Below are 27,381 nucleotides of genomic sequence, written 5' to 3' on the forward strand. Positions count from 1 at the left end.
CAAGGCTATAAATACAGAAACAAAAGAAGACACAGGTGGAATGAATCAACAAAAAGTGAGTCCAGGTGAGGCTAATGAATCGAAAAGCAAAACAGGAAACAAGACATGAGGGAAGTAAACAAGGAAAACTACAAAAGAAAACAAGAAACCAGAATGAAAGAAAGAAAAAGTCCAAACCACGACAGCTTTGCCAGGAAATTAGAAGATTATAGAGCAGTCACAGAAGGTAGAAAGACTTAAAAATTTATGTTCAGAATAACTGGAAGGTGCTTAAATGTCGGAGACGTGAAATGAATTTTAACCAAAAACTGGACTCCCAGTCTCTTCCAGCTCAAACAGAAAACAGTCTGTGTTGGTGTTGGAATGAACTATTCTGGATTAATCCCATAACAATATTCGGCCCAAAAAGCATAATTTTCTTCAATTTAAATGGATTTCTGTAGACAAATAAATGAAATAATAGACACAGATCTTAATATCGTAAACTCAGGTTCTATTAATTTCTGGAAAAATACATTTATTATAATTATTATTATCAGTATTGTACATCCCTGCGATGGACTGGCGAGCTGTCCAGGGTGTACCCTGCCTGTCGCTGGGTTAGACTCCAACTTCCCCACAACCCTTCATCGGATTAAGTGATTAGGATGATGAATGATTAAATGAATTATCCATCCATCCATCCATCCATCCATTCATCCATCCATCTTCTGCCGCTTATCCGGGGTCGGGTCGCGGGGGCAGCAGCCTAAGCAGGGAAGCCCAGACTTCCCTCTCCCCAGCCACATTTGCCAACTCTGCAGGGGATCCCGAGGCGTTCCCAGGCCAGCCGAGAGATATAATCCCTCCAGCGTGTCCTGGGTCTTCCCCGGGGTCTCCTCCCAGAGGGACGTGCCTGGAACACCTCACCAGGGAGGTCCAGGAGGCATCCTGACCAGATGCCCGAGCCACCTCAACTGGTTCCTCTCGATGCGGAGGAGCAGCGGCTCTACTCTGATCTCCTCCCGGATGACTGAGCTCCTCACCCTATCTCTAAGGGAGAGCCCGGCCACCCTGCGGAGGAAACTCATTTCAGCCGCCTGTATACGAGATCTTGTTCTTTCAGTCACGACCCACAGCTCATGACCATAGGTGAGGGTAGGAACGTAGATCGACTGGTAAATGGAGAGCTTCGCCTTCTGGCTCAGCTCCTTCTTCACCACGACAGACCGGCGCAGAGTCCGCATTACTGCAGACGCCGCACCGATCCGTCTGTCGATCTCACGCTCCATCCTTCCCTCACTCGTAAACAAGACCCCGAGATATTTAAACTCCTCCACTTGAGGCAGGACCTGACTCCCATTTAATTATTGGATGGATGATGCCAAAACCCCAAAACAAGACAAACATACAACATGCAACAATGCATGTGGAGCCTGTGTGGCGGTATCAACATGCGTGCCAGACGACAGAAGCAGGCAGGTAAACCAGGACACCAGTATAGACATAACAACTAGCTGAAACAGAACATGAAGGCAGCTGGGAGGTTTTCCAGTTAAATAGGTGAAATATTCTGCAGTGAGCTGCACAATTACAGGCTTATAGTCCCGAACAGCCACCGATGACACCAACAGGCCAGAGAATCTAACAGGCCAAAACAAAGGAAATTAAAACCGCAAGCGGTGATATAGGCCCTCGCACCATGGCGCCGCTCGGCATAATGCCACCGCCTCCCCTGGCAACATCCTTCCCATGCCTCTCTCAACCTAAAGTGCAGCCAGACTGCACTTCAGGCCATTAAGGCCTTATGAAGGGTCACTTCCTGTCACCAAGGGGCGGGGCTAACTAATAATCTAATTATTGACATGCAGAAATGTGAAGGATATAACTGGCATCATCTGTAGCAAATTTGGTGCAGGTTGGTTGTTTTTTGTGGGAGTTATGTCAGTTTTCCTTTTCATTGCATCACATCTGCTTTGCTGCCCCGCCTCTCCTAAACGATATCCCCTATTAAAAGAAATAGCACAACTTTTAATCACACATGTCTCTTGAGCATCCTGACTCATTTGGGTTAAAGTTGGACAAAATTCTTAGGAGAAGTTCCTCAAAATGCATGGCAAAGAAAATGACAGAAATGACCCCAAAAATGGCACCCTTTTCAAAATGGCCGACTTCCTGTTGGATTTAGCCCATATGTCCAAGAGACTTTTTTGAAGGTACTGGGAGGGCCTACAAGTTTCCCGAATCATATCCATGTCAGTCAATGTAGTGGGCGGGGCTGATTGATTGAAATATTGTAGGGGGCGCTATGGAGCCATTTACTATCTTTTCCACTATATTGTAATTTTATTCTATTAAGGATATAACTGTCATGACTCATGGCAAGTATGGTGAAGATCAACAATTTCATGGCTTTGTTACAGGTACTTCCTGGTTCATGATATCAGACACTTGTTGTTGCCAAGGGGTGGGGCTAATTCATAGTCCCATTATTGCATTGTAGATTTTGTTCATCATGGGACTGCCATCAAATGTGTCGATTCCTGTGCTGATATGTTGTTTTATGTGGGAGTTTTAGCAATAAGTCTTTGTTAATGAGACATAAAACTTTGAGGGCCCGCTCCTCCTAAACTAAATCTTCTATTAGAAGAAATAACACAACTTTAAATCACACATGCCTCCTGAGCATCCTGTGCAAGTTGGGTGTCAGTTGGACAATATCCCTAGGAGGAGTTGTTTAAAATGCATGGCAAAGAAATGACCCCAAAAATGGCACCTTTTTCAAAATGGCCGACTTCCTGTTGAATTTAGCCCATATGTCCAAGGTACTGGCAGGTTCTCCAACTGTGCTGAATTTTATCCATGTCGGTCCATGTAGTGGGCGGGGCTGATTGATTGAAATTTTGTAGGGGGCGCTATGGAGACATGCTCCATTTATTCCATAATGTGTCAATGGGGCTTAGTTCAGGGCCTTACTGTCATCAGTCATGGCAAGTATGGTGGCGGTCCAAGGTTCCATGGCTTGGTCACAGGTACTTCCTGTTTCATGGCGTTGGACCGCCATTCGCCATGTACCGTTTAGCGTAGCGACTTGAGGTTTTTATTGTGGCATCATGAAAGGGTTTGACATGTTTTGGAGGAGGCTCAAGTGTTTTGGACCATTTGCTTAGAAGCATGACCCTCAAACGTGGAAAAAACCACTTCCTGTTGTAAGTGGGCGGGGCTTAGGTCTAGACCAGCAATGGTCACATTAATCTGTTCAGGACTGATCCCTTATTAATCCCTATAAGTTTTAGGGTGATCAGATCAAAATTGACAATTTTATAGTGATTTATGATGTCACGCCGCCGCATGGAACTTCGCCATGGCGTCACGGGCACGCCGTGCAGCGTAGAGCAACGTCCTTTTTCAGATCTCTTCACCAACATGTTTTGTGATGCCTGAGTGAATTTGGGCCATGTGGTGTCCACCAAGCCAGAGTTATGGGTGTGTGAGCAAAAAACAACACTTTTGACCTCCAGGGGGCGTGGCTATTTCATAATCAAAATATTGACATATAGAACTCTGTAGGAGGGGACTGCCATCATATCTAGCAAATTTGGTGCAGAAATGTTGCTTTATGTGGGAGTTATATCCGTTTAATTTTTCATGGCGAGACATCAAACTTTGAGGCCCCGCCCCTTGTAAACTAAGTCTCCTATTAGAAGAAATAACACAACATTTAATCACACATGTCTCCTGAACATCCTGAGCAATTTGTGGCTCAGTGGGATAAAAGCCCTAGGACGAGTTCGTTAAAATGCGAGGTGCTAAAACGCCAAAATATTGACTTTGACCTAAAATGGCCGCCTTCCTGTCGACATTTCACCATGACATTAAGAGGATTTTTTGTTCGCCCTGTCATGTAGATCATGTGTATGAATTTTCATAAAGATTGATGACATGCAGTGGCGGGGCACCTAAAATAGGTGGCGCTCTCGTTCAGTTTCGCCCAAACATTCTGGAGCACCTCAAAATATCAAATTTTTCGTATTCCCTTGGGGGGGTACGCAAAATTTGGTGAGTTTTCGAGCACGTTCAGGCCTCCAAAAAAGCACGCGAAGTGTCCGAATAAAAATAATAATAAACACTGCAAATACAATAGGCCTTCGCACCGCCAAGGTGCTCGGGCCTAATTATAGATTGATGGATTTGAGTCAAAAGCTGCAAGAAGAAAAACAACCTTCTGTATATGTGAGACAATATTAGAACAAATCTGAATAAAAAAAAGACATTTCTATGTTTACTTGCAGGGGAACGTATTTAAATGTAAAGCTTCTTCTTGTCTTTGGAACTATTCAGTCTTAATAAAAGGTAGAATCTTTCTGGCTGAGGCATGTTTATGAAATTGTTAATATTTCTTTAGTATACTGAAAACTACACATATGAGCACAGTAAAGATGTCTGCAAGCTCCGTGTCCAGGGAAGAAGACATGCCGACGTGGAAATGCATTAAAAGAAAGCAAAGACGACTTTGTACATGTCAGTGATTCACACAAACTCAGAAAGGCAGAATTTATCCAGTGGAAATGAAACATTTAAAGTCACGTTTATATAAATAAGATGCTCAAATGAGCTGCTTCCACATGCGCTGCCTCGTGCACTAAGGAACACGTGCTAACAACGAGTTTCCCCTGCAGGCTGGTGTCTCCAGAACCTCCTCCTAAAGGCTTCCTGGTGATGGGCTCAAAGTTTCGCTACAGTGGAAGGACGCAGGCTCAGACCAGACAAGCCAGTGCCCTGATAGACCGCCCAGCGCCTCACTTTGAGCGTTCCACCAGCAAGAGGGTCCTGCTGTCCAGGAGCCTGGATGGAGGTGGGAGCCCACATGGTTATAGTATAGTACAGACTTCTAAAAGTGTCAGTTTGAAAAGGAGACTGGACCGTTTCTGCTAACATGCTAACACAGACATCTGCAGCCAGGAGACCCATTCTTAGCACAGAAAGAAGAGGAATTACAGCATCGATAAAGTTAATTCAACACGCTGCTCTGTTTGTATTCATTTACCAAAAGGAAGCTAAAAGTCCATCCAGTAACGTTCCTTCTGGAATAAAACAGCAGAGTTTAGTTAGTTTACGGCTCTGCAGCTTCCAGCTGTTAGCACAACGCCAAGGAGGAAAGACATCAGAACTGCTGCCCACCAGTCTGGTTCATCAGGACTTCTCCTAACGATCTGGAGTCCATCGTTCCACAGGGACAAAAATGATTCCCGTTAAAGACAGATGCTCATCTTCATCAGGAGTCCAGAAAGCTGCGTCTCAGTTAACCCTCTGACGTATGAATTATTACATAACAATCCCACATTTCTGGACAATATTTTACTTCCACACACACTTTTCTTTGACTTTAACTCTTTATTTACTTTATTTATTTGATCTATTGATGTGAGGAAATATTTGTAAAATAATGTATAATCATATTTATACAAGAGAATTGTCTATAAAATGTCTTGTCCTGTTTATGACGGAGGTAAACTTACATGAAATAATACAAGAGATTTTATACGAGTCATATGAGTCGCAGTGTGTTGGGGGACTCTCCCATGAGGCAAATATTCCATCCTGACATGTGAATATACTAGAAGCAGCCTTCAGGTGTCGACTGCATCAAGACATAAAGACTCCTTGCAGTCCACTGGAGGAGGACTGGCGATAGGGTCCGGTTCTGGACTCGGATCCAGACTCCTTGCAGTCTACTGTAAACCTCAGGAAGGAGCAGGAAATCCCTGCGGTGGTATAGTCAGATAAATACCAGCCATTAGTTTGTGTTTTAACGGAAGCGTCTTCGTCCTCCAGCTTGTGTCCTGCGTGTCATGATTCAGCGTTTTTTACCGACAGAGTTCTCCCGGCCCGTGTCATCCATGTGCGAGAACCACGACGACCTGTCCCACCGCAGCATCGGCGAACATCTTCACAGCCCGTCCGTGGACGAGCAGGAGACCGAGCTGGAGCCCAGTCTGGAGCAGGACGAGGAGGACCAGGACATGGAGCAGGACAACGACGGCAGCGTGACTCCGAGCAGGAAAAAGGAGGTCATGGTAGGAGAGATTCCCGTGATGTTGCGTCCCGGCTGTGGCCTCCGGCTCCGTGCAGGAGTGAGATGTTTACAGTCCACTCTGAGGTTTATCCAGTTACCCTCACACTGTAGTGGCTTACTGGATCCAGCATTTCACTAACTCTGCTCCTTTCCACTCGGCTTGCATGCTTACACTGCAAGCTTCTACATGCTGCTGCCAGCGTCTCACTGTTTAACCCTTTCTCAGCTGCTAACATGCTTTCTCTGCTCTCTAACTCTTGCTGGCGATAAGGAGGAGGCCGGCTCGCCAGCTGACAGTAAACAGGAGGTATTTGGTATCTGTTTGTCAGTCTTCATATCCATCCATCCTGGTTTGTTTCTCTGATTGTACCTGCCGTCTTCCACCGTGGCTGACAGCACACTCCGAGCTTCGCCGCATCACATCGGCGTGTGCTGCCGCATCATGAGACGCAGTTAAACATCCCAGTAAACATTTTGTCAGACATCAGGAAACTTGCTGAATGGCAGCAGAGCCTCAGAAGACATGAGAAAATGGAGTTCATGTGGAAAAACGCTCTTCAGTTTACTTGGACTTCACATGTCTGAGCTCTGGTTGCAAAAGAAAAATGAGAGAAAGAGTCGATGGCTGCTTGAGACATGGAAACAGACGGAGATGCGTCACGTTAAACCGGGTTCAGTCTGAGAACCTGATTCCAGCCTGAACGCTCTGCATTCTGGGAAATCTTAGTCATGATCAGGAACAGGTCTTCAGGCTTCCTGATCCAAACCTGTTGTTTGTCCAGATGACCCCAGACTGTTTCGTTAGGGTTCAGGAAGGATCCGTCCCACCATCAGACCTGCTGGCTCTGATCTCAGTCCAGTTCTTGTGTCACGTGACAAACCTCAGCCTTGTCTCCACGTTTCCCCAACCATCCCGTTTCCATGGAGATCATTTCTGATGAGGCTTCGGTTGCCAGTAGATGGATGAGATGAAGGTCCAGATGCATCTCTCAGGTCCTGGTTCAGGTCTTTGCCGGTTTTGTTCTAATTTCTTCAGCCAGTAAACTGGTTTCTACGTGTAGGACTGTAAACATCCACAGGGACGGCCAAAGTGCTGCTCAGTAGGACGAAAAATCACCAAATTCTCACCAAATTCTCACCGCGTCGTCATGGGAACAGATGTAAAAGCAAGAACATGACGTGTACCTGAAGCTGTACCTGAAACTGCTTCGTTCTAGACAAGCTGGACTTCAGGTCCAGATGCTGATCCAGGATTTTAGTCCTGACTCTTCTCCTCCTGTATGAAGGACACACTCCACACCATGCTGACTCACACCGTGTTTTCAGCTCTTCATGGCAGGAGAAGAGATCCTATCTTCTGTCTCAAACGCTGCTTCCTGCATCCAGAGGGAAGCCATGACATGTCTCTGAAACGTTAACACACACGTCTCCAAAACGCTACCACACGTCTCCGTAACGTTAACGCACACGTCTCCGTAACGTTAACGCACACGTCTCCGTAACGTTAACACACACGTCTCCGTAACGTTAACACACGTCTCCGTAATGTTAAAGCACACGTCTCCGTAACGTTAACACACACGTCTCCGTAATGTTAAAGCACACGTCTCCGTAACGTTAATGCACACGTCTCCGTAACGTTAACACACACGTCTCCGTAACGTTAACACACACGTCTCCGTAACGTTAACACACACATCTCCGTAACGTTAACACACGTCTCCGTAATGTTAAAGCACACGTCTCCGTAACGTTAACGCACACGTCTCCGTAACGTTAACACACACGTCTCCGTAACGTTAACACACACATCTCCGTAACGTTAACACACGTCTCCGTAACGTTAACACACACGTCTCCGTAACGTTAACACACGTCTCCGTAATGTTAAAGCACACGTCTCCGTAACGTTAACACACACGTCTCCGTAATGTTAAAGCACACGTCTCCGTAACGTTAATGCACACGTCTCCGTAACGTTAACACACACGTCTCCGTAACGTTAACACACGTCTCCGTAATGTTAAAGCACACGTCTCCGTAACGTTAACGCACACGTCTCCGTAACGTTAACGCACGCGTCTCCGTAACGTTAACGCACACGTCTCCGTAACGTTAATGCACACGTCTCCGTAACGTTAATGCACACGTCTCCGTAACGTTAGCACACACGTCTCCGTAACGTTAACACACACGTCTCCGTAACGTTATCACACACGTCTCCGTAACGTTAGCTCACACGTCTCCGTAACGTTATCACACACGTCTCCGTAACGTTAGCTCACACGTCTCCGTAACGTTAACACACACGTCTCCGTAACGTTATCACACACGTCTCCGTAACGTTAGCTCACACGTCTCCATAACGTTATCACACACGTCTCCGTAACGTTAGCTCACACGTCTCCGTAACGTTATCACACACGTCTCCGTAACGTTAGCTCACACGTCTCCGTGACGTCAAAACACGTCTCCAAAATGTTAACACACGTCTCCGTAAGGTTAAAGCACACGTCTCCGTAACATTAACACACGTCTCCAAAATGTTAACACGTCTCTGTAACGTTAACACATGTCTCTGTAACGTTAACACACATCTCCGTAATGTTAAAGCACACGTCTCTGTAACGTTAACACACGTCTCCGTAATGTTAAAGCACACGTCTCTGTAACGTTAACACACATCTCCGTAATGTTAAAGCACACGTCTCTGTAACGTTAACACACGTCTCCGTAATGTTAAAGCACACGTCTCTGTAACGTTAACACACATCTCCGTAATGTTAAAGCACACGTCTCTGTAACGTTAACACACATCTCCGTAATGTTAAAGCACACGTCTCTGTAACGTTAACACACGTCTCCGTAATGTTAAAGCACACGTCTCCGTAATGTTAAAGCACACGTCTCCGGAACGTTAACACACGTCTCTGTGACGTTAACACACGGCTCCGTAACGTTAACACACGTCTCTGTGACGTTAACACACGTCTCCGTAACGTTAACACACGTCTCTGTAATGTTAACACACGTCTCCGTAACGTTAAAGCACACGTCGCCGTAACGTTAACACACGTCTCCGTAACGTTAACACACGTCTCCGTAACGTTAACACACGTCTCCGTAACGTTAACACACGTCTCTGTAATCTTAACACACGTCTCCGTAACGTTAGCTCACACGTCGCCGTAACGTTAACACACACGTCTCCGTGACGTTAACACACGTCTCCGTAACGTTAACACACATCTCCGTAATCTTAACACACGTCTCCGTAATGTTAGCTCACGTCTCTGTAACGTTAAGACACGTCTCTGTAACGTTAACACACGTCTCTGTAACGTTAAGACACGTCTCTGTAACGTTAACACACACCTCTATATAACGTTAACACACACGTCTCTGTAACGTTAACACACGTCTCTGTAATCTTAACACACGTCTCCGTAACGTTAGCTCACACGTCGCCGTAACGTTAACACACACGTCTCCGTGACGTTAACACACGTCTCCGTAACGTTAACACACATCTCCGTAATCTTAACACACGTCTCCGTAACGTTAGCTCACACGTCGCCGTAACGTTAACACACACGTCTCCGTAACGTTATCACACACGTCTCCGTAACGTTAGCTCACACGTCTCCATAACGTTATCACACACGTCTCCGTAACGTTAGCTCACACGTCTCCGTAACGTTATCACACACGTCTCCGTAACGTTAGCTCACACGTCTCCGTGACGTCAAAACACGTCTCCAAAATGTTAACACACGTCTCCGTAAGGTTAAAGCACACGTCTCCGTAACATTAACACACGTCTCCAAAATGTTAACACGTCTCTGTAACGTTAACACATGTCTCTGTAACGTTAACACACATCTCCGTAATGTTAAAGCACACGTCTCTGTAACGTTAACACACGTCTCCGTAATGTTAAAGCACACGTCTCTGTAACGTTAACACACATCTCCGTAATGTTAAAGCACACGTCTCTGTAACGTTAACACACGTCTCCGTAATGTTAAAGCACACGTCTCTGTAACGTTAACACACATCTCCGTAATGTTAAAGCACACGTCTCTGTAACGTTAACACACGTCTCCGTAATGTTAAAGCACACGTCTCTGTAACGTTAACACACATCTCCGTAATGTTAAAGCACACGTCTCTGTAACGTTAACACACGTCTCCGTAATGTTAAAGCACACGTCTCTGTAACGTTAACACACATCTCCGTAATGTTAAAGCACACGTCTCTGTAACGTTAACACACATCTCCGTAATGTTAAAGCACACGTCTCTGTAACGTTAACACACGTCTCCGTAATGTTAAAGCACACGTCTCCGTAATGTTAAAGCACACGTCTCCGGAACGTTAACACACGTCTCTGTGACGTTAACACACGGCTCCGTAACGTTAACACACGTCTCTGTGACGTTAACACACGTCTCCGTAACGTTAACACACGTCTCTGTAATGTTAACACACGTCTCCGTAACGTTAAAGCACACGTCGCCGTAACGTTAACACACGTCTCCGTAACGTTAACACACGTCTCCGTAACGTTAACACACGTCTCCGTAACGTTAACACACGTCTCTGTAATCTTAACACACGTCTCCGTAACGTTAGCTCACACGTCGCCGTAACGTTAACACACACGTCTCCGTGACGTTAACACACGTCTCCGTAACGTTAACACACATCTCCGTAATCTTAACACACGTCTCCGTAATGTTAGCTCACGTCTCTGTAACGTTAAGACACGTCTCTGTAACGTTAACACACGTCTCTGTAACGTTAAGACACGTCTCTGTAACGTTAACACACACCTCTATATAACGTTAACACACACGTCTCTGTAACGTTAACACACGTCTCTGTAATCTTAACACACGTCTCCGTAACGTTAGCTCACACGTCGCCGTAACGTTAACACACACGTCTCCGTGACGTTAACACACGTCTCCGTAACGTTAACACACATCTCCGTAATCTTAACACACGTCTCCGTAACGTTAGCTCACACGTCGCCGTAACGTTAACACACACGTCTCCGTGACGTTAACACACGTCTCCGTAACGTTAACACACATCTCCGTAATGTTAAAGCACACGTCTCTGTAACGTGAACACCCGTCTCCGTAACGTTAACACACACGTCTCCGTAACGTTAGCTCACATGTCTCCGTAACGTTAACACACGTCTCTGTAACGTGAACACACGTCTCCGTAATGTTAAAGCACACGTATCCGTCACGTTAACACACGTCTCCAAAACGTTAACACACGTCTCTATAACGTTAACGCACGCGTCTCCGTAACTTTAACACACGTCTCTGTAACGTTAAGACACGTCTCCGTAACGTTAACACACACCTCTATATAACGTTAACACACACGTCTCTGTAACGTTAATGCACATGTCTCTGCAACGTTAACGCACACGTCTCTGTAACGTTAATGCACATGTCTCTGTAACGTTAACGCACGTCTCTGCAACGTTAACGCACACGTCTCTTTAACATTAGCGCACGTCTCTGTAATGTTAAAGCACATGACTCCGTAATGTTAACACACGTCTCCGTAACGTTAACACACGTCTATGTAACGTTAACACACGTCTCCGTAACGTTAACACACGTCTGCAAAACGTTAACACGCGTCTCTATAACGTTAACGCACACGTCTCTTTAACATTAGCGCACATGTCTCTGTAATGTTAACACACGTCTCCGTAACGTTAACACACGTCTATGTAACGTTAACACACGTCTCTGTAACGTTAACACACACGTCTCTGAAATGTTAGCTCACACGTCTCCGTAACGTTAACACACGTCTCTGTAGAGTGAACACACGTCTCCGTAATGTTAAAGCACATGTCTCCATAACGTTAACACACGTCTCCGTGACATCAACACACGTCTCCGTAACGTTAACACACGTCTCTGTAATGTTAAAGCTCACGTCTCTGTAACGTTAACACACGTCTCTGTAACGTTAACACACATCTCCGTAACGTTAACACACGTCTCTGTAATGTTAAAGCTCACGTCTCTGTAACGTTAACACACGTCTCCAAAACGTTAACACACGTCTCTATAACATTAACACACATGTCTAGGTAACGTTAACACACTTCTCCATAACGTTAACGCACATGTCTCCGAAGTGTTAACGCACACGTCTCCGTAACGTTAACATGCACGTCTCGGTAACGTTAACACGCAGTCAGGAGACATGGCTTCTTCACTACGTGGTCCAGACACAACTAACGAACCTTTAGTTATGAGCCTTTTATGGTTGAATTATTCAGCATCACATGGTCAGGTACAAAGACTAGACTGAAAATGAGTGAAAAAGCAGAAAATGTCTGGAGGAAAACCTCCACAGACATTTTAACGCTGTGAAAGTTCACCAGATAATCTGCCAAACTGTGGAAACCAGAAAGACATGTAGATTTATTCATGTGCTGCATGTGTTAACTGTTTTAGGTGTGTTAACTAGCTGTTTTAGGTGTGTTATGTAACTGTTTTAGGTGTGTTAACTTGTTGTTTTCGGTGTGTTAACTTTGATAATTTGATAATTTATTGAAAGGAAAACCCCTTGAGATGTGACATCTCGTTTGCAAGGGGGACCAAAGGAACATACAACTTATACAAGACAACAATACAGTACAAAAAAACAATAAAGCAAAAGACAACCTGACCAACACAAAACACAAAACACAGGACAATCTTGCTCAGACACACCCACCTACTTCCCTACATCTTTATTATCAAATATCAGATATCGGCCACTACAGAGAGACAAACATCGAACATCACCATCGGCTGGAAAAAGTCATATCGGACCATCCCTTTTTAAGTTTGTATTACAATACCTTAGTAATTATTAATAATAATTAATAATACCACAGAGTTACAGATTCAATTAACACATAAAGACAAACATCATCAGTGGTAGCATGAACAGCCTGTTTTTAAATGATCATACAACTAGCTGTTTTAGGTGTGTTAACTAACTGTTTTAGGTGTATTTACTGTTTGAGGTGTAATAACTAACTGTTTTAGGTGCTTTATTTCTCATTGGTTAGAATAAATGATTCCCGTCTCTTTACTCTGATTGGTCAGTTCCCGTTTTGCTCTTCTGATCGGCTTTACTCTCGCTTCCGCTCTGAACCAATCAGGTTCGAGCAGCAGCTTGTTCAAGGACATCTTCATCTTCTCAGTCATCGACCAGACTTCTGAACTTTAGACAAACGTTTGCAGAACCTGGAGTGGTGTGAAGGAAGGCGCTCGCTTTGTTCCATGTTTGGGCCGGTAGTGTCAGCGGACATTTGGGAGCGTCGCTGCTCCTCTCATCATGGAGGATGTAATGTTGCAGAAGTCTTCATCACAAAGAGGAAGCTACTGATAGAAGCTAATTGGCTCATAGCAGTGGGGTGGGGTGGGGGGGGGGGGGGGGGGGGGGGGCAGCAGGTCACTGTGTTGGTTTAATGTGGAATGACAAAATGAGTACTGGGAAGTTGTTTTTTTTATTTCTCATTGTTGTGTTGCCATGGTCTGACCTTTCCATTCACCTGCCTGCCTCTGGTCTGACTGACTTTGTTCTGCACTCTCTGACCCGGCTCTCTTCACCTCTGACCTCGTCCTGCATGGCCCTCTCTCCTGCCCCAACTCAGCTGTCTCAGTTGGACCAGGAGACCACTCCTCCACACCAACAGGAGGTACAGCTCTCATCTCTAGTCGTTGCTTCTGCGAAGTTCATCTGTTCCGTCTGCCAGACGGTTCACACCTTCAGTCAGAGAATAGATCTCTAAATTGTCATGGAGACGTCTCATGGCAAGTTTCCAGCAGAACCAGTCACCTTGTTCAGATGCCTCTGAGGAGTTACTTTCTCTCCAGTAGTTAAGATGTGTTGGGATCTGTGGGAGTTCTGGCTTAACTCCATCTAAAGCTCCGATTAACCAGAGTCCACTTCAGCTGGACTTGATACGTCTGAAGTATTCGCCATATTTCATGTAGAGCTCCAGAAAGCGGACCTGTTCTCTGCATCGCAGCATCATCGTGTTCGTGCTGATGTGTTTCTCATATTCATGCTGCGTAATGCTCGGGATGAAGCAGGCTGTAATTGTTTAAAAGAAATGGTTCCATGGTGTTTTTAAGGGCTTTCGAGACATTTTAACTATTTGGTGTTGCATAAAAAAAAACATTTTTCAAAGCTGTTTTACGCGTTAGCAAATTTAAACTTAGAATAATTACCAGACATGTTTCAGAGATCAGTGCGTGCTTCTGATGACGTGATGGTGGACTAAATCTGCTGAAACGTTTCCCGGTAAAATGAGCGTGCCTGTAATGAGTGTAAAATGAGGATTGAGCCGTCTCGCTGTCTTTTGGAGTCGTTGCATGAAATTGTGCCGTGAGTGTTCGTATTTTCCTGAGCTGTGTTTCTCTGTTGAACATCCATGAAGGGATTATAACACAAAGACAAAAGAATCTGTCCTTCGTTTGGAACGACCCTCACCTGTACACAACACATTCACACCATGACGCTATTAATTCCCACAATGGACTGTGTCGTCATGCAGAGGAGCAGGTCAGACCTGCCAGGTGTCCACCGTCACACCTGCCTGTGAACACTGGAGGACAGTAAAGCTGCAGGAACGGTGTAGCTAACGTAGGAAACTGGCTGCTTTTCAGTCTGAACTGTGGTGGAAATGCTTTAAAATGCAGTTTCTGTCTGCTTTCCACAACAGCCTTATTAAAAGGAAAAACAAGAAGCAGAAAATTGTTAATTAATAAGATGCATAATTTAAAGTAGCAAACAAATGAATGAATGTTTCATATTCATTTCATCACTCAGCTCCTGCAGCTTCAGCTCGTCCGTATCATAAAAACAACGTCAGCTGGAACTGAAGCTGCTTTTAGCTTCCTTTAAGCTCCATTGGTTCCCATGGAAACAATCGCAAAGTAGTAAAAGAAATGACAGAATCTGACATGCACATAGGTGTTGCAGTGAATCAGCAGCCGTGCACGTGGAATATTAACGCATATTAACGCTCTGCTAATGCTCTTCTTCTCCATTTTGTCTCGCTTCTGCTCCAGTTCTTGGATAAGTCGCAGGACGTCCTGCTGAAGCACCAAGCTAGCATCAACGAGCTGAAGAGAGCCCTGAAGGAGCCCAACAGCAAGCTGATGAACCGCGAAAAGCGCCTGTCAGGGACCTCTCCAACTGGAACACCAGAAAGGAAGGCTGTGAGTGGGGGCTGCTGGAGGAGGGGGGGCGGTGGGGTCGTCATGTGCAGAACCTCCGAGGTTTATGATCACTGGCCGCTTTATTAGGTTACCTGTTCACTTCCTGTCTCATCGGCCTATCACACGGCGACAAATCAGTCCATTTAGTCATGTAGAGATGATGAAGACGACTTAATGAAGCTCCAGTTGAGCATCAGAATGAGGAAGAAAGGAGATTTAAGAATGATTTATTTCTGAATGAAAAAAAAACATCATGTAACCGTAGCCATCCACATGGTAGGATGAGAATCTGCTGGAAACATCATGACAACATGGATCCATCCTGCTGTCAGGATCAACGCTTCAGGCTGCTGCTGGTGGAATGGTGGGGGGAGGTTTGTTGTCCCACTTTGGCCCCTCAGTACCAACATGACATGGTTTAACCTCCACAGCCTACCTGAGTCCTGCTGCTGACCATGTCCATCCCTTTCTGAGCACAGTGTAGCATCTTCTGATGGAAACTTCCAGCAGGATGATGCACCATGTCACAAAGCTCACATCATCTCCACCATGACGATGAGTTCACTGTCCTCCAACGGCTCCACAGTCACCAGATCTACATCCAGCAGAGCAGCTTTGTGGTGGAACGGGAGATTCTCATCATGATGAGGTGGAACGGGAGATTCTCATGGTGATGAGGTGGAACGGGAGATTCTCATCATGATGAGGTGGAACGGGAGATTCTCATGGTGATGAGGTGGAACGGGAGATTCTCATGGTGATGAGGTGGAACGGGAGATTCTCATGGTGATGAGGTGGAATGGGAGATTCTCATGGTGATGAGGTGGAACTGGAGATTCTCATGGTGATGAGGTGGAACTGGAGATTCTCATGGTGATGAGGTGGAACGGGAGATTCTCATGGTGATGAGGTGGAACGGGAGATTCTCATGGTGATGAGGTGGAACGGGAGATTCTCATGGTGATGAGGTGGAACGGGAGATTCTCATCATGATGAGGTGGAACGGGAGATTCTCATCGTGATGAGGTGGAACGGGAGATTCTCATGGTGATGTGGTGGAACGGGAGATTCTCATCATGATGAGGTGGAACGGGAGATTCTCATGGTGATGAGGTGGAACGGGAGATTCTCATGGTGATGTGGTGGAACGGGAGATTCTCATGGTGATGAGGTGGAACGGGAGATTCTCATGGTGATGAGGTGGAACGGGAGATTCTCATCATGATGAGGTGGAACGGGAGATTCTCATCTGAATGAGGTGGAATGGGAGATTCTCATGGTGATGAGGTGGAACTGGAGATTCTCATCATGATGAGGTGGAACGGGAGATTCTCATGGTGATGAGGTGGAACTGGAGATTCTCATCATGATGTGGTGGAACGGGAGATTCTCATGGTGATGAGGTGGAACGGGAGATTCTCATGGTGATGAGGTGGAACGGGAGATTCTCATGGTGATGTGGTGGAACGGGAGATTCTCATGGTGATGAGGTGGAACGGGAGATTCTCATGGTGATGAGGTGGAACGGGAGATTCTCATCATGATGAGGTGGAACGGGAGATTCTCATCTGAATGAGGTGGAATGGGAGATTCTCATGGTGATGAGGTGGAACTGGAGATTCTCATCATGATGAGGTGGAACGGGAGATTCTCATCATGATGAGGTGGAACTGGAGATTCTCATCATGATGAGGTGGAACGGGAGATTCTCATGGTGATGAGGTGGAACGGGAGATTCTCATGGTGATGAGGTGGAATGGGAGATTCTCATCATGATGAGGTGGAACGGGAGATTCTCATGGTGATGAGGTGGAACGGGAGATTCTCATGGTGATGAGGTGGAATGGGAGATTCTCATCATGATGAGGTGGAACGGGAGATTCTCATGGTGATGTGGTGGAACTGGAGATTCTCATGGTGATGAGGTGGAACGGGAGATTCTCATGGTGATGAGGTGGAACGGGAGATTCTCGTGGTGATGTGGTGGAACGGGAGATTCTCATGGTGATGTGGTGGAACGGGAGATTCTCATGGTGATGAGGTGGAACGGGAGATTCTCATGGTGATGTGGTGGAACGGGAGATTCTCATCGTGATGAGGTGGAACGGGAGATTCTCATGGTGATGTGGTGGAACGGGAGATTCTCATCATGATGAGGTGGAACGGGAGATTCTCATCTGAATGAGGTGGAACGGGAGATTCTCATGGTGATGAGGTGGAACTGGAGATTCTCATCATGATGAGGTGGAACGGGAGATTCTCATGGTGATGAGGTGGAACGGGAGATTCTCATGGTGATGAGGTGGAATGGGAGATTCTCATCATGATGAGGTGGAACGGGAGATTCTCATGGTGATGTGGTGGAACTGGAGATTCTCATGGTGATGAGGTGGAACGGGAGATTCTCATGGTGATGAGGTGGAACGGGAGATTCTCATGGTGATGTGGTGGAACGGGAGATTCTCATGGTGATGTGGTGGAACGGGAGATTCTCATGGTGATGAGGTGGAACGGGAGATTCTCATCGTGATGAGGTGGAACGGGAGATTCTCATGGTGATGAGGTGGAACGGGAGATTCTCATGGTGATGAGGTGGAACGGGAGATTCTCATGGTGATGAGGTGGAACGGGAGATTCTCATGGTGATGAGGTGGAACGGGAGATTCTCATGGTGATGAGGTGGAACGGGAGATTCTCATCATGATGAGGTGGAACGGGAGATTCTCATGGTGATGTGGTGGAACGGGAGATTCTCATGGTGATGAGGTGGAACGGGAGATTCTCATCGTGATGAGGTGGAACGGGAGATTCTCATGGTGATGAGGTGGAACGGGAGATTCTCATGGTGATGAGGTGGAACGGGAGATTCTCATGGTGATGAGGTGGAACGGGAGATTCTCATGGTGATGAGGTGGAACGGGAGATTCTCATGGTGATGAGGTGGAACAGGAGATTCTCATGGTGATGAGGTGGAACGGGAGATTCTCATGGTGATGAGGTGGAACGGGAGATTCTCATGGTGATGAGGTGGAACGGGAGATTCTCATGGTGATGAGGTGGAACGGGAGATTCTCATCGTGATGTGGTGGAACGGGAGATTCTCATGGTGATGAGGTGGAACGGAGATTCTCATGGTGATGAGGTGGAACGGGAGATTCTCATGGTGATTAGGTGGAACGGGAGATTCTCATGGTGATGAGGTGGAACGGGAGATTCTCATCATGATGTGGTGGAACGGGAGATTCTCATGGTGATGAGGTGGAACGGGAGATTCTCATGGTGATGAGGTGGAACGGGAGATTCTCATGGTGATGAGGTGGAACGGGAGATTCTCATGGTGATGTGGTGGAATGTGAAATTCTCATGGTGATGAGGTGGAACGGGAGATTCTCATGGTGATGAGGTGGAACGGGAGATTCTCATGGTGATGAGGTGGAACGGGAGATTCTCATCATGATGAGGTGGAACGGGAGATTCTCATGGTGATGAGGTGGAACGGGAGATTCTCATGGTGATGAGGTGGAACTGGAGATTCTCATGGTGATGAGGTGGAACGGGAGATTCTCATGGTGATGTGGTGGAATGGGAGATTCTCATGGTGATGAGGTGGAACTGGAGATTCTCATCATGATGAGGTGGAACGGGAGATTCTCATGGTGATGAGGTGGAACTGGAGATTCTCATGGTGATGAGGTGGAATGGGAGATTCTCATCATGATGAGGTGGAACTGGAGATTCTCATCATGATGAGGTGGAACGGGAGATTCTCATGGTGATGTGGTGGAACTGGAGATTCTCATGGTGATGAGGTGGAACGGGAGATTCTCATGGTGATGAGGTGGAACGGGAGATTCTCATCATGATGAGGTGGAACGGGGGATTCTCATGGTGATGAGGTGGAACGGGAGATTCTCATGGTGATGAGGTGGAACGGGAGATTCTCATGGTGATGAGGTGGAACGGGAGATTCTCATGGTGATGAGGTGGAACGGGAGATTCTCATCATGATGAGGTGGAACGGGAGATTCTCATCTGAATGAGGTGGAACGGGAGATTCTCATGGTGATGTGGTGGAACGGGAGATTCTCATCATGATGAGGTGGAACGGGAGATTCTCATCATGATGAGGTGGAACGGGAGATTCTCATGGTGATGAGGTGGAACGGGAGATTCTCATGGTGATGAGGTGGAACGGGAGATTCTCATGGTGATGAGGTGGAACGGGAGATTCTCATGGTGATGAGGTGGAACTGGAGATTCTCATGGTGATGAGGTGGAACGGGAGATTCTCATGGTGATGAGGTGGAACTGGAGATTCTCATGGTGATGAGGTGGAACGGGAGATTCTCATGGTGATGAGGTGGAACGGGAGATTCTTATGGTGATGAGGTGGAACGGGAGATTCTCATGGTGATGAGGTGGAACGGGAGATTCTCATCATGATGTGGTGGAACGGGAGATTCTCATCGTGATGAGGTGGAACAGGAGATTCTCATGGTGATGAGGTGGAACGTCGTGGATGTGCAGCAACTGTGTGTCAATATGGAGCAAATTCCCTGAGGAATGTTTTCACCTTGTTGAACCTATCATAGCAGAGATTTATGCAGTTGTGAAGGTAAAACTGGGTTCAGTGAGGTGCAGTTTGACCTGATAAAATAGCCATTGTGTGTGTGTGTGTGTGTGTGTGTGTGTGACAGGAAGGAAAGGTAAACAGGGCAGATGTGCAGGATGGTTATGGTTTTCCTTGAAGGTATTTTAAACAATAATCTAAAGTGGTTAACCAGTAAAAATCTGCATCCTAGACGTATAAACGAAGTGTGTTCTGCCGTTCTTTGTAACTTCTGGCGTACTTCGTCTGATTCTGAGGATGACAGACAAGCAGCACTGAAAGAAGCATCGAGACGAGACCAGACAGAGATTTACTTAAGCATCTGAATCATCAGGAGATGAGACTGGTCTTCGTCGCTGCCTCGGATGCCAACAAGCGACATAGAAATGGCCGTCTGGCGCCATCAGATGAAGTCTGGAGAATGTAACCTGTCGTCTGCAGTAGCAAATGGAATCTGGCTTTGCGTGCTCCAGAGAAGTGGGGGTTTTACTGCCAGTCAAAAGGCTGGGAAAGCTTCACCGCCTCATGACTTTCAAAGACAAACTCGAATCTTTGATGTACTTAGAGAAAAAAGTGCTGCCAGCTGGTCATGTGGTTTGGAAATCTGTTCGGGACACGGGCTCATGAAGAAGTTTTTACTGTCTGTCTGGTCACGTTTGTAGTGATTCTTCCTGCCTTTTCTGTTTTCTCTAATTCCTCATTCGCTCATTCTAACCGCTGTCCTTCTTCTCTTTTAAACTCTCCCCTCTGCTGCGTGTCGGCCAGGCGGCGGGCCGGGCGGTGGGAAAGGACCCCGTCAACAGCCTGTCTGTTGAGGGTTTCGTCCAGAAGACTCTGGTGACTTCACCTGAGGTTGCTCCTCTTCACTATTCCTTTCTCATAACTGGGTTTACTGTAGATCAGATGGAGGTTTTGTTGCAATGCACTTCATGTCATAATTAATAATACTGAACAATAATTGTTCCTCTCTCTAAAACTGCTTCATGTACCAGCTGAACATGTTGCTCTTTTCTGGGATGGAAATCATTGTGTGGATTTAATTATTTCCTGCAGGTGTGCCTGGCATGTCTAACTGTGTTTAATCTATACCAACATGTAGGGCTCTGAGGAGTGGGTATTGATTGAAAAGCAACAACCATATCAACAAGACCATGACTGGAAGGCAGAAGAAAAGAACAAATGTCTCACGTCGGATTCCTCGTGGGAGAAAAAGGAGCTGGAAAAGGAGTTAGACATTTCCAAGATGATACATAAAGATGTAACGGGGTATGACAGGAAAGAAATAAAAAGCCATACTGATGGATTTCCCTCAACAACACCCCCCAGAGAGGCAGGTGTGTACCCTGAGACTGAGTTATCTGAGAACTTGGACTTGTTTCGAGACAAATCTCAGCGTAAACTGTCTCAAGACGCAGAGCCAGAGGCCGACAGAGATGCAGCGCCACGTTTGCGCCAGATGAAAGAACAGGTGGGCTCCAAACCAAAGAAGAAAAGGAGACCCCAAAGCCTAAACCTGGGGGGGCCCTCAGAGCAAAACCACTCCTCCGGAGAGGAATATGAAGGCTCAGACTCAGACAACGGTTCAGAGAAAACCCCCAAACGAGGAAATCGTTGCGATTCATCCCCAGTGGCAACGCTGACTGACAGTCAGCGGTTAGAAAAGGAGGAGTTTATCAGAGGCTATAAAGACAGAAAACAAGAGGATTTACCAGCAGCAGAAGTCAGAGAGGTTTTCAGTCAAGGAATAGAGCAGGTAAAAAAGCTGGAAAACCAGGCTGGGATGGCAGACATGGATTTAGGCTCGTTGAACGGACCCCGGAAGATGGAACAGGATGGTTGGTCACCCAGTGTTAGAGGAGAGGGTGTGATGAAGGTGCGAGGGAAGGGCCTCATCGACAACAAAGAGCTAGCAGAGGTAAAACTTCGCCAAGTCAGGACGCACGAGAGGAAGATCAGTAGTACTGGTGGGGAGGACGTCGAGGGTTTCTTGAGTGACAGGGGCCAGAGGGCATCTGTCCACCGACTGTCAGGCAGCAGCTACCAATCAGAAATCACCAGGATCGTTCCTCTCAAGCCGGAGCGGTCAAAGAGCGTAACATGCAAGGAGGAGAAGGACCAGACAGCGCAGGAAGAGCCCGCTCGTGTCCTCCGAAGGGAATACCGCTGGTCAGTCGGCTCTCCGGAGGGATCCTCGGACCTCAACTGGACGGACGCCCCCAGCTTCCATCCAGCATGCCCAGCAGATGCGGAGGGTCCTGCGAAAACTGAAACCCCAGATAACAGCTCTCAGTCTGGTAGAAGCTCTGCAGAGAATCAGCCTTTTGGATCAAAGATTTCACCGCTTCCAAAAATGGTTCCTCCTGCTCCGCCGGTGAAAACGCAAAAGGCCAGAGAGTCTGGACTGATACTGCGCAACAGCCGAAGTGCCGGCAGGGAGCCGAGCCTGGACGCAGCCAAGAAGAGACACTCGGTAACTCTGCTTGGCATCTGCTATTCAGTCTTTGGAAATAAAGCATGAGATTCAGACAGACTAGCACATATCTATTTATTGTTTTCTGTTGTAACGCATTCATCCAGCTTATCCGTCTCTTTCTGAGAAACTGGCGGAGTCGTACTTTAGCTCCGTCTAGAAGCCAAATCAGCCAAAACGTTCCAACCGAGCTTGTCTCCTCCCATTTCCATCACCATGTGTCACGCTGTCTGGCAAATCTGTCTGCCGCTACACTGGCTGTGATGGTTTAAAGAGACCGTAAAAATCAGTATATTATTCATGTTTTTTTACTTGTCTTTTCATACTGGAAAGTTTATATTAGTCTCCAGCTCACCTGCGTCACCATCAGAGTGGAACTATACAGTCTCTCATCATTCATCGTTCTCTGATGCTGTTTGCACATCTAAATAACATTTGCAAGAATTAATTGATGGAACCGGAATATTACATATATTACTCAGAAATGTCACAAACACAAGTGACTGAAAGATACTTTGCACATTTCCAACAGGTGAAAACTGAATTTACAAAATATTCTGATTGTTAAATGGAAACAAATCAGACTGAAAATGAGGTCAGTTGTTTCTTTCAACCTCACCTGGATGTGAGCTGAGCTCCAGCTGTGAAACGCCATCCAGCTGCAAGCGGACACACACCACAGCTCAGTGCCTGACAGCCAGATTTGCTGCTTTTATTTCAATGCTGGTGTCATTGGGAGCTTGCACGCTTTTGGCGCTGGAATGAAAGGAATTTGAAGTGAATAGACACGACAGCTTTCATCATTTCCCACCTTTTCATCTGAGTTGAGCTCTTGCATACTGGATTAAACAGGCATGAGAAGAGGTGTTGCGTTACTCTCTGTGCGTGTGACAATCATATTGAGATCTGACTGAACTCGGGGAGTGTGGGAAAATACTGGATTCTCCTCCAAACATACAGACTCAGTCCAAACACCCTTCATTGAACATAAAACTACTTTTTCCCCTTTTCTTTACCACTATTCAAATATTCTCTTGATATTTAAGGTGCACAAAGTTGCAACCAACCTGATCTTGTAAAAAAAAAACAAAACATGACAATACTGGTTGACTGGCCACATCCATTGCAGATTTTTTTCTGCAATATGTAGTTTCTATTGAGCCAGACTAGGTTTACATGGAGCCAGACTAGGTTTCTATGGAGCCAGACTAGGTTTCTATGGAGCTGGACTGGGTTTCTATGGAGCCAAACTAAGTTTCTATGGAGCAGTACGAGGTTTCTCTGGAGCCAGACTAGGTTTATATGGAGCCAGACTAGGTCTCTATGGAGCCAGACTAGGTTTAGATGGAGCCAGACTAGGTTTAGATGAGCAAGACTAGGTTTGTATGGAGCCAGACTAGGTTTATATGGAGCCAGACTAGGTTTGTATGGAGCCAGACTAGGTTTGTATGGAGCCAGACTAGGTTTGTATGGAGCCAGACTAGGTTTAGATGGAGCCAGACTAGGTTTAGATGGAGCCAGACTAGGTCTCTACGGAGCCAGACTAGGTTTAGATGGAGCCAGACTAGGTTTAGATGGAGCCAGTCTAGGTTTATATGGAGCCAAACTAGGTTTAGATGGAGCCAGACTAGGTTTAGATGGAGCCAGACTAGGTTTAGATGGAGCCAGACTAGGTTTAGATGGAGCCAGACTAGGTTTATATGAGCCAGACTAGGTTTAGATGGAGCCAGACTAGGTTTAGATGGAGCCAGACTAGGTTTAGATGGAGCCAGACTAGGTTTAGATGGAGCCAGACTAGGTTTATATGAGCCAGACTAGGTTTAGATGGAGCCAGACTAGGTTTATATGAGCCAGACTAGGTTTAGATGGAGCCAGACTAGGTTTATATGAGCCAGACTAGGTTTAGATGGAGCCAGACTAGGTTTATATGAGCCAGACTAGGTTTAGATGGAGCCAGACTAGGTTTATATGAGCCAGACTAGGTTTAGATGGAGCCAGACTAGGTTTAGATGGAGCCAGACTAGGTTTATATGAGCCAGACTAGGTTTAGATGGAGCCAGACTAGGTTTATATGAGCCAGACTAGGTTTAGATGGAGCCAGACTAGGTTTAGATGGAGCCAGACTAGGTTTAGATGGAGCCAGACTAGGTTTATATGAGCCAGACTAGGTTTAGATGGAGCCAGACTAGGTTTAGATGGAGCCAGACTAGGTTTATATGAGCCAGACTAGGTTTAGATGGAGCCAGACTAGGTTTAGATGGAGCCAGACTAGGTTTATATGAGCCAGACTAGGTTTAGATGGAGCCAGACTAGGTTTATATGAGCCAGACTAGGTTTAGATGGAGCCAGACTAGGTTTATATGAGCCAGACTAGGTTTAGATGGAGCCAGACTAGGTTTAGAAGGAGCCAGACTAGGTTTAGATGGAGCCAGACTAGGTTTAGATGGAGCCAGACTAGGTTTATATGAGCCAGACTAGGTTTAGATGGAGCCAGACTAGGTTTAGATGGAGCCAGACTAGGTTTATATGAGCCAGACTAGGTTTAGATGGAGCCAGACTAGGTTTATATGAGCCAGACTAGGTTTAGATGAGCCAGACTAGGTTTATATGAGCCAGACTAGGTTTAGATGGAGCCAGACTAGGTTTAGATGGAGCCAGACTAGGTTTAGATGGAGCCAGACTAGGTTTATATGAGCCAGACTAGGTTTATATGGAGCCAGACTAGGTTTAGATGGAGCCAGACTAGGTTTAGATGGAGCCAGACTAGGTTTAGATGGAGCCAGACTAGGTTTATATGAGCCAGACTAGGTTTAGATGGAGCCAGACTAGGTTTAGATGGAGCCAGACTAGGTTTATATGAGCCAGACTAGGTTTAGATGGAGCCAGACTAGGTTTATATGGAGCCAGACTAGGTTTATATGGAGCCAGACTAGGTTTATATGAGCCAGACTAGGTTTATATGAGCCAGACTAGGTTTAGATGGAGCCAGACTAGGTTTAGATGAGCCAGACTAGGTTTAGATGGAGCCAGACTAGGTTTAGATGGAGCCAGACTAGGTTTAGATGGAGCCAGACTAGGTTTAGATGGAGCCAGACTAGGTTTATATGAGCCAGACTAGGTTTAGATGGAGCCAGACTAGGTTTATATGGAGCCAGACTAGGTTTATATGGAGCCAGACTAGGTTTAGATGGAGCCAGACTAGGTTTAGATGGAGCCAGACTAGGTTTATATGAGCCAGACTAGGTTTAGATGGAGCCAGACTAGGTTTATATGAGCCAGACTAGGTTTATATGGAGCCAGACTAGGTTTAGATGGAGCCAGACTAGGTTTAGATGGAGCCAGACTAGGTTTATATGAGCCAGACTAGGTTTAGATGGAGCCAGACTAGGTTTAGATGGAGCCAGACTAGGTTTATATGAGCCAGACTAGGTTTAGATGGAGCCAGACTAGGTTTATATGAGCCAGACTAGGTTTAGATGAGCCAGACTAGGTTTATATGAGCCAGACTAGGTTTAGATGGAGCCAGACTAGGTTTAGATGGAGCCAGACTAGGTTTAGATGGAGCCAGACTAGGTTTATATGAGCCAGACTAGGTTTATATGAGCCAGACTAGGTTTATATGGAGCCAGACTAGGTTTAGATGGAGCCAGACTAGGTTTAGATGGAGCCAGACTAGGTTTAGATGGAGCCAGACTAGGTTTAGATGGAGCCAGTCTAGGTTTAGATGGAGCCAGACTAGGTTTATATGAGCCAGACTAGGTTTAGATGGAGCCAGACTAGGTTTAGATGGAGCCAGACTAGGTTTATATGAGCCAGACTAGGTTTAGATGGAGCCAGACTAGGTTTAGATGGAGCCAGACTAGGTTTATATGGAGCCAGACTAGGTTTATATGAGCCAGACTAGGTTTATATGAGCCAGACTAGGTTTAGATGGAGCCAGACTAGGTTTAGATGGAGCCAGACTAGGTTTATATGAGCCAGACTAGGTTTAGATGGAGCCAGACTAGGTTTATATGAGCCAGACTAGGTTTAGATGAGCCAGACTAGGTTTATATGAGCCAGACTAGGTTTAGATGGAGCCAGACTAGGTTTAGATGGAGCCAGACTAGGTTTAGATGGAGCCAGACTAGGTTTATATGAGCCAGACTAGGTTTAGATGGAGCCAGACTAGGTTTATATGGAGCCAGACTAGGTTTATATGGAGCCAGACTAGGTTTAGATGGAGCCAGACTAGGTTTATATGAGCCAGACTAGGTTTAGATGGAGCCAGACTAGGTTTATATGAGCCAGACTAGGTTTATATGGAGCCAGACTAGGTTTAGATGGAGCCAGACTAGGTTTATATGAGCCAGACTAGGTTTAGATGGAGCCAGACTAGGTTTAGATGGAGCCAGACTAGGTTTAGATGGAGCCAGACTAGGTTTATATGAGCCAGACTAGGTTTAGATGGAGCCAGACTAGGTTTATATGAGCCAGACTAGGTTTAGATGGAGCCAGACTAGGTTTATATGAGCCAGACTAGGTTTAGATGGAGCCAGACTAGGTTTATATGAGCCAGACTAGGTTTAGATGGAGCCAGACTAGGTTTATATGAGCCAGACTAGGTTTAGATGGAGCCAGACTAGGTTCACTCCCAAAACTTGTATCACAGACACAATGCTTAAACCACAACTACATGACATATGTGAGCTTGTTTAAGGAATGGTAAATCGGCTTCACATGCTAAAAGACAAAATGCTCTTGGAACTGTTGTTAATAGCAGCTCACTGATGATCTGCACAGTGCAGCAGCTGCTATTTCACACCTGTTAAGTTGCAACTTAAAAAACTTCAACAATAGAGAAAACCTTATCTGAGACTTACCCAGAGAAGAAACTTTCAGATCTTTACAGCTAAACATGTAAAAGAGCCATTCTGTGTTCATTTCTGCCGAAGAACCAGAACCTTATTTCTGCATCTCTTCCTGAAACTCTGCAGGCAGCAC

At 46.0% G+C, this 27,381-nt stretch overlaps 2 protein-coding genes across 2 annotated transcripts in view; both read left to right on the top strand.

Annotated features, from left to right (window-relative positions):
* Positions 1 to 27,381, top strand: part of rpn2 (ribophorin II) — a 265,425-nt gene that overhangs the window by 211,647 nt on the left and 26,397 nt on the right. The window lies entirely within an intron of this gene.
* The window catches only part of LOC306757715 (uncharacterized protein), a gene marked incomplete at its 3' end in the record, with an annotated part of 62,601 nt that overhangs the window by 23,143 nt on the left and 12,077 nt on the right, over positions 1 to 27,381 (top strand). Inside the window, exons 10-14 of the mRNA XM_079242841.1 lie at positions 4,659 to 4,834; positions 5,857 to 6,056; positions 15,170 to 15,319; positions 20,694 to 20,780; positions 21,028 to 22,398. Coding sequence (XP_079098967.1) covers positions 4,659 to 4,834; positions 5,857 to 6,056; positions 15,170 to 15,319; positions 20,694 to 20,780; positions 21,028 to 22,398 — 1,984 coding nt within the window. The remainder of the gene's footprint in view (positions 1 to 4,658; positions 4,835 to 5,856; positions 6,057 to 15,169; positions 15,320 to 20,693; positions 20,781 to 21,027; positions 22,399 to 27,381) is intronic.

Source organism: Telmatherina bonti (genome assembly GCF_933228915.1).
Source record: "Telmatherina bonti genome assembly, chromosome: 6".
Taxonomy (NCBI): domain Eukaryota; kingdom Metazoa; phylum Chordata; class Actinopteri; order Atheriniformes; family Telmatherinidae; genus Telmatherina; species Telmatherina bonti.